This window comes from Notothenia coriiceps, unplaced genomic scaffold (genome assembly GCF_000735185.1).
Source record: "Notothenia coriiceps isolate Sejong01 unplaced genomic scaffold, NC01 NC01_scaffold00031140, whole genome shotgun sequence".
Lineage (NCBI taxonomy): Eukaryota > Metazoa > Chordata > Actinopteri > Perciformes > Nototheniidae > Notothenia > Notothenia coriiceps.
Window position 1 is genome coordinate 1 of NW_011363841.1, and position 7,359 is coordinate 7,359.

Sequence of the window (7,359 nt, forward strand, 5' to 3'; positions counted from 1 at the left end):
GTTGTTTATCTCTCTCTCTCTCTCTCAATTGTGGTGGTACTTTATAATGCCTGTTGAAGTAAAAGCCAAATACCAGACTGGTTTGAAAGACTAAAATATAATTTCATACACATGTGTTTGGGCTGTGTGTGGCTAAACCCCATGGGCTGTATACAGAAACCTCTGTGGCAAGCTCATGTACAGTAGGGATAGGACAGTGCATGACATTAAGGATTTTGGGAGGGCCATCTAAGCTAATTTACAGATGGCCCTTAGCCCAATAGAGATAGCCCTGAAAAATGCGCGCGGACGAAATGGCACGAAGGTTTGGGGGGCCTCCCCCTAGAACATTTAGAGTTGTGCAGGTCTTACTGTAGATGCCGTCTGTTGCATTCTCTAGACTGAATTATAAGATGAACCACCACAATATTATATTGTACAATTTAAATTGTATTCTTCATTTCACTTGTTTGTTTGTGTTTGCTCGCTTGCATGCCCTGCATAGCTATAAGACATACTTAAGTTGTTGGTCAAGACACTTTCCATCTGATGAAGGCAAATGCCTTCCCAGATGTAAAAAAGTAGAACACTTTACATTCAGTTATAACTGCCAAAACAAACATTATTTACACTATTATGGCCCCTGTTAAAAAGGTTTTAATGTTATCTACTGTAAGTTGGTCGAACGAATGCCTCCTCATCCGGAAGCTGACCGAGCAGACCCGAGCAGCAGTCGAGAAGAGCCGAGCGCATCCGCGAAGCACACAAAATGGCGACGTCAGAGTTCCCGGGTTATGGCTTGAAAGGATCCGTCTTGTGTAAATATGACATCACGTTCTCGTTGTAACTCTCGTTGTAATCGGAGCGGCTCGGAAATACATCTGCAGCAGTAACATGTTGCAACATAAACATTAATGCAGCAGCAATATTAATAGAGAAACATCAGACATAATAGTAAAATACTGAAAGGGAACATTTTATTGCACCAGGAGCTATCTTCGGACTTTTACTGCGACAACGTTGTGACAACGCCTGTGAATAAAAAATAAACCATAGTGTTGGTGATCTACAGTGTTGTCATTCTTCTTTGAACACCAGCAAGACCGCTAACACCCTATTTCAACAATCACACTCCCTGTCATTGACATAATTAATAGATAGTTTAGCTTCTTACCATCATTTGCTGTGGCTCACTGATGTTAACGATCGTAACTGAAAGGCTGCCTGCCAAACGTAAACATTCAGCATTATTGCAAACTCTCGCGAGAGTTTTACACTAGACGGATCCTTTCTAGCCATAACCCCCATACCCTGGCGCCGCCACTGGTGGGATGTATGGGGCAGGCCATTCTGCGCATGCGTTAAATGCGTTAAATATTTTAACGCAATGAATTCAAAAAATTCATTACCGCCATTAACGCGCTCATTTTGACAGCATTAATAAATATATATATGTATATATATATATAAAGCATCTATGTGTCATGACTACAAACATACATACATTATGATACACACAAAGATCAGGAAATTAGTGTGACCAAGGCCCCGACACATCTCAGAAAACTGTGATCAAGGGACCCCATCATCGGCCAATATTGGTATACATTGGTATAATTTAACTTTATGAAATGTACTCATTCAAAACAAATTCCACAAAATATATTCATTCTTCATTTCCTACCCATATACACAGATAATCAATGCTTTTTTATATATGGATGTTTTATATATAGGCTACTATTGTTTATTCTGACGCAGTGTTTCTTCTTCTGCGTGTTTAATGTGTGTATTAAAGGTGCTGCATTCAGTGTGGAAGGAGGCCAGTCCAAAGGCCAGCGCAGCTCAGCAGTACTGAGGAGCCCTCTCTTCCCCCCTCCTCTCAGAAACTCTCGATGCACGGTGAGCATAGTACAGAGTAGACTGAATCTTCATTACATACAAAGACCCCCACCCCCCACCTAGTAACTGTTGCTAAGTGTGTCAAGCTATCTTTACTCACGCTGTACACATGCATATTTTTAAATGATAACGTGCCATATTTTTCCCTCTGATTATTAGCAACCTGGATTCCACACAGTCAATGCTACAGTCCAGAACAGTCATTTTGACCACTACCAGAAAGCTCAATACTTTTATTTTGGTCTGTCTCTCTGTTTGTCTGTCTTTTCAGCAGGGCTACGGAAGAACTAGAGGGGGGGGAAACAGCAATTTGAATCAAATGTACAAAACATGGCAAAAAGAATGCAGATCATTCAAATACTATTTTTCTGCCAATTACTACAAAGTTTAAGTCATTATAACTTCCACATGAAAATGAACAGTCACTTGAACCATAACGTATTATCATAGGTAAATCACCTGCAGCTATCAATCAGATTACGAGGAACTACAACCAAAATCCAAAAGTGTAAGCTGCTAAATTCAGCATTTGACATGATGAAAGGACAAAAAACTAAGAATAAATTGGATATAAATTGGATAAATGATCAGAGGGTTATTGGGATCTTTGGAAAATCCTTGTCATCTTTTTTATACCTGATGAGTTTGCATCCCTGGTTCTCTGTTTCTGTAGGAGTAGAACATATAATGAATCTCTGAATAGTGTGATATGTTCATTGCCTTCAGTAACAGCTCAAACAGTAATGTGTTCCGACAGCAGGGTTACACTGTACCATCTGCATTTCCGGAGAGACAGAGGTTGACCTCGTCAATCACACATTTGTATCTGCTGACCTCGCTGTAAAAAATATTACAAATCATGCATAATTCACATCATGTAGCTCCCGGGGCAGGTCTCTGAGGGTGGTTCTGTTCTTGACATATTAAATTGATGCTGCTCTATCTTTCATTTAAATATATGTTATTCATTTTAACATTGCAAAGCAACCTTTGGCCTTCTGCATGTGTACTTTGCACATTCCAAGTTGATGTAGAGAGCAAATGGGGAGACAGAAGCAGACACAGAAGGGAAGGAACTGCACAGGAAACAGGAAGGTCTAGAGGTCAGAAATGAAGATAATAATAGAGACTGAGGGTAAATAAAGTTAGTCTCGAGAAGGGAAACACACTGGCTGCAGGGATGACAGAGAGGCATAAAACAGAAGTAGAAAATAATGCAAATGTAGGAGTAGAAATGTACCCCTTCCTTCTGTGAATTAAAGCTGCCTGATATGTGTGGAGGCAGTGGTACACCATCGCAGCTTCCTGGTGCAAAGCCAAAGATTAGCCATGATTCCAGATTAACACTCTAAATCCTTTTCTCTACACTGAACCGCTGCTGTTAAATCTAGCCTGTCTGCTTTTGGACAACTACGTAGAGGATATCAGTGTTGGGTATTAGCTACAGACCATCTTCTCTTTCATCTGGCGCCCGGTGTGCTCTGTGCAGTTCCTGTAATCTTGTCGTTTAAACGGTCACCATGTGGTCCAACGGTTGACGATAAGGGAAACGACAACCTGCAAGATTTATGTTCTTGACGCCGCCGAAATGCTGCGCAGGGACATGGCCACATCCCATGCTTGTTAGCGAGCTTTAGATTCAGACTTCCTTTTACTATTTTATTGAGCCCTGTGTGTGTTGTCTAACTTGAATCTGCTTTACGCTTTCCGTATCCCTCCTGGAATAAAAAAAAATGAGATGTATTTGTGCTTAAGCATGCAGGAGCAGCATAGACAGCAAAATGATACCAAATCATGATCCTGGTTGAATTTTATTAATCTTGGAATAATTAGAAAATAACAGATGGCTTTTTCTGATTGAGCTCACATAATGCACTTGTGTAAAACATTTTTAAATGCAGTTAGGGTTGTTGAATGTGCTGTCTTTACTTCTCAGAGTGTACCTTTTAAAAATCAACACTCTGGATTTATGATTACCTTGACTACATATTTCATTCATAAATGTAACTGCATTGCTCATTTGAAATTCTGCCTTGCTTCCACAGATGAGATTCTGGCTGTGTTCTGGGGGCTCACAGAGGGGGTCGCTGTCGCTGTGGATCGCTGAAAACAGTACAGGCCCTGAAGAGCAGCGCAGACTGTGGCGTTCAGCCAGCGAGCCCAAATCTGAGAAGGGCTGGAAACTCATCATACTGCCCCTTTACGGGCTGGCAGACTGGTACGACCTGTTTCAACAGCATTATATCCAGCACGACTGTCCGAATGCTTTAAAGCACCACTATAAGGTGTTTAAGAGCCAACGAGTGGTTTAGCTCTCACTCCAACAGACCTCCTCACACAACTAATTAAGAGCTCCCACAAGAAATCCTTAAGAAACAGAACCAAGTAGCTATTCTTCTTCTTATCGCCTCTCCTAAATGCAGATTCCAACATTTACATTCCATTTTCCTGGAACATTGCCTCTCACCTCAGCAGAATTAAGGAATCCCATAGGGACTGAACAAAATGCAGCCCTCTTTTTTATTCAACTTGTCTGTGATTCAGGGAGTCCAAATCAATACAATAGGCTCTACACACACTACTTGCCTTCCAATTAGAGATGGCCCTGATTTCCCCTCAAAAAAAGGGGAAATTAAAACCAAATAAGTTAAGCTAGGAGAAAGAGAAACCCCAAATAAGGCATTTCATCTCTGTGTGCCTCACTGTTGGTTTCTTTGCTATTGGAGCTTGGATAATCCTGCTCCCCTGAGAGTGATACCTTTTTTTTTATCTCTGGGTTATGTAGTCAGCTGTGCCTGGGCTCTTAATTAGAATGTCATGTCCGTATCCACGAGGTGAACCTGCCAATCTTTGCGCACTGACCTTTGTAGAGCTTAAATAGAATCAGAAATACAGCCTGAAGTGCAGATAAAAGTCAGGACACGACAGACTGCTTTGGTTTGACAGTAAGAATGGGTGTATACTGCAGCATACCATCACATTCAAGCAACATAACAGATAAAGTACTTTATAATTTAAAGGAATATGTTTATTCTCGTTATGGTCTGAGAGGTAGATGAGAAGATTGACACTATTCTCATGTCTGTACGCTAAATATGATGCTGGATTCAGAAGCAAGTTAGCTTAGCTTAGCACTAAGACAAGAGAAAGGCGGCAACTGTGTTTTTTCCCTTTCGTTTTTTGTGTAGCTAATTAAATACAATTAATGAGTGAGCTTTAGAGGGGTTTCAGGGTATATGCTAAGCTAACCAACAGCTGGCTACATATTTACCTTGAGGACTTGAGAATGATATCAATCATCTTATCAAAGAGGACCAGCAAGAAGAACCCAAAAACCGACATTTTAAAAGATTTCTTTAAAGGTTTAGGCAGCATAAGTGATGTCATGCCTGTCTACATAATTCTATGCATGAAAGCATTTCATTTTCCAACATAAAAAGAGTTCCATCCCAATAGGACTCAATTTCCTCTGTCTCGGCTGAATATACAGTGAGCTGTCATAAGGCATACAATGCATACCCTCCAAAGCCAAAGCACAAAGACATTTTCCTAAAGAACTTTCATTGTTCTTCACATCCTTTACGTTTGAAGCTTTCCATAATCTCAAAGCTTGTGAGGAAGTATAAACCGCTCTGTCCTTCTGTAGGTTTTGGCTGCAATTCAGCACAGAAGATGGACCTGGATCGGGTTCAGCCGTGTCTATTGACAACATCTCTTTCAGTATGGACTGCTTCCTGGCATGTGAGTACATTCAAAATGTTTCTTTTGTCACTATTACTTCATCAGACAAGGGTTGAATTAATGGTATTGTTTGTCTGATTGATTGACCATCACAGGCACAACATGGGGAGCGGGATGCCTTTGAAAAATGTTTACCCTTTTAATGGACTTTATATATACTTATGAAAAAATTAAATTCAACGACAGCTATTCAAATAATAGTCAATTCAGGTCTGCCCTATGCTTATGTTTACATAGCAACTGTTTTGTACACTTTTTATCAAGGCCTCACTTATCCTTTCAATTCCCTTGACATAGCCATAATACAGTACTACAACATTTCTTTAAAATACACAGTTTAAACTATTAAAATGTAAATGCTAGTAAGTCTGCTACGAAATAATACCTTTATTAAATGTTCTGTAGTTTTGCATGAAGATACATCCCTCTGATAATGAGATAAATTAAATGTCAGAACAGTTCAAATCTGCTATCATGTAGCATGCTGATTGATAAGGGCTTATGTTTCAATGTTGTACTGCAGCCATATAAAGGTTAAGCCTCACATCACCTTTACGGATATGTTTGTGTTATAATTGAGATGGTGTATCAGTATAAAAACAGGAGTAGGATGACAGCCATGTCTGGCATCAGAAGAATGAAAGGTTAGAAGGTTTTAAGCTGCGCCTGGAATAGTAATGTTTTAGCATCTGTACGTGAATAAAGTTCTGACCATGAGCACTTTGGTAAAATGAAACATAGGTAAACTGACTGGCCAAGGATTCAACTCAAGAAGCCCGGGCATGGGGTCACCCTCTGAAATAGATGGTTGGATTATAAATCTGAAATTGTCCGACACTGACATCACTGACTTGTATGTATGCGAAGTTTGACACCAGAGAGGTTTTTTCAAATGTCTCTTTTAATAACGAGAGATGTTTGTGCACTTCCTTATTATCTCAGATTAATAAAGGTTACCCTGGGCCAGCTCGATTTGGTATGTCACACATTCTTAACATTTTTAATATGCCGACATATCTCGACATGAAAAGCAAAAACTGTTTGACCAAAATTAGCAGCCTTTGAATTGTGAATAGTTCTGTGAGAGGATACAAAGTAGTAGAGGCTACTGTGAGAGTAAAAATACTTTGGTTACTATTGTGATATCGCTTTTTATTAAAAATGAATCTTGGTGAAGCAGATCAAGGACATGCTTCTTGAGGTAGGATCGTTATTTAGAGTTGTCATTGAAATGCAAGTTGTTGGCAGTCATCCATTCAGAATACAGGACTGTCTCAGAAAATTAGAATATTGTGATAAAGTTCTTTATTTTCTGTAATGCAATTAAAAAAACAAAAATGTCATACATTCTGGATTCATTACAAATCAACTGAAATATTGCAAGCCTTTTATTATTTTAATATTGCTGATTATGGCATACAGCTTAAGAAAACTCAAAAATCCTATCTCAAAAAATTAGAATAGTTCCTCAGACCAAGTAAAAAAAAAAGATTTATAACAGCAAAACACAATCAAACATTTGAAAATGTCCATTAATGCACTCAGTACTTGGTTGGGAATCCTTTTGCACGGATTACTGCATCAATGCGGCGTGGCATGGAGGCAATCAGCCTGTGGCATTGCTGAGGTGTTATGGATGCCCAGGATGCTTCAATAGCGGCCTTTAACTCATTAGCATTGTTGGGTCTGGTGTCTTTCAGCTTCTTCTTCACAATACCCCACATATTCTCTATGGGG

At 39.6% G+C, this 7,359-nt stretch overlaps 1 protein-coding gene across 1 annotated transcript in view; it reads left to right on the forward strand.

Moving 5' to 3' along the window:
* Positions 1-1,777: 1,777 nt before the first annotated feature.
* The window catches only part of LOC104959835 (ALK tyrosine kinase receptor-like), a gene marked incomplete at its 5' end in the record, with an annotated part of 28,157 nt that continues 22,575 nt past the window's right edge, over positions 1,778-7,359 (forward strand). The window contains 3 exons of the mRNA XM_010787745.1: positions 1,778-1,881; positions 3,927-4,099; positions 5,528-5,622. Of these exons, the coding sequence (XP_010786047.1) occupies positions 1,778-1,881; positions 3,927-4,099; positions 5,528-5,622 (372 nt within the window). The remainder of the gene's footprint in view (positions 1,882-3,926; positions 4,100-5,527; positions 5,623-7,359) is intronic.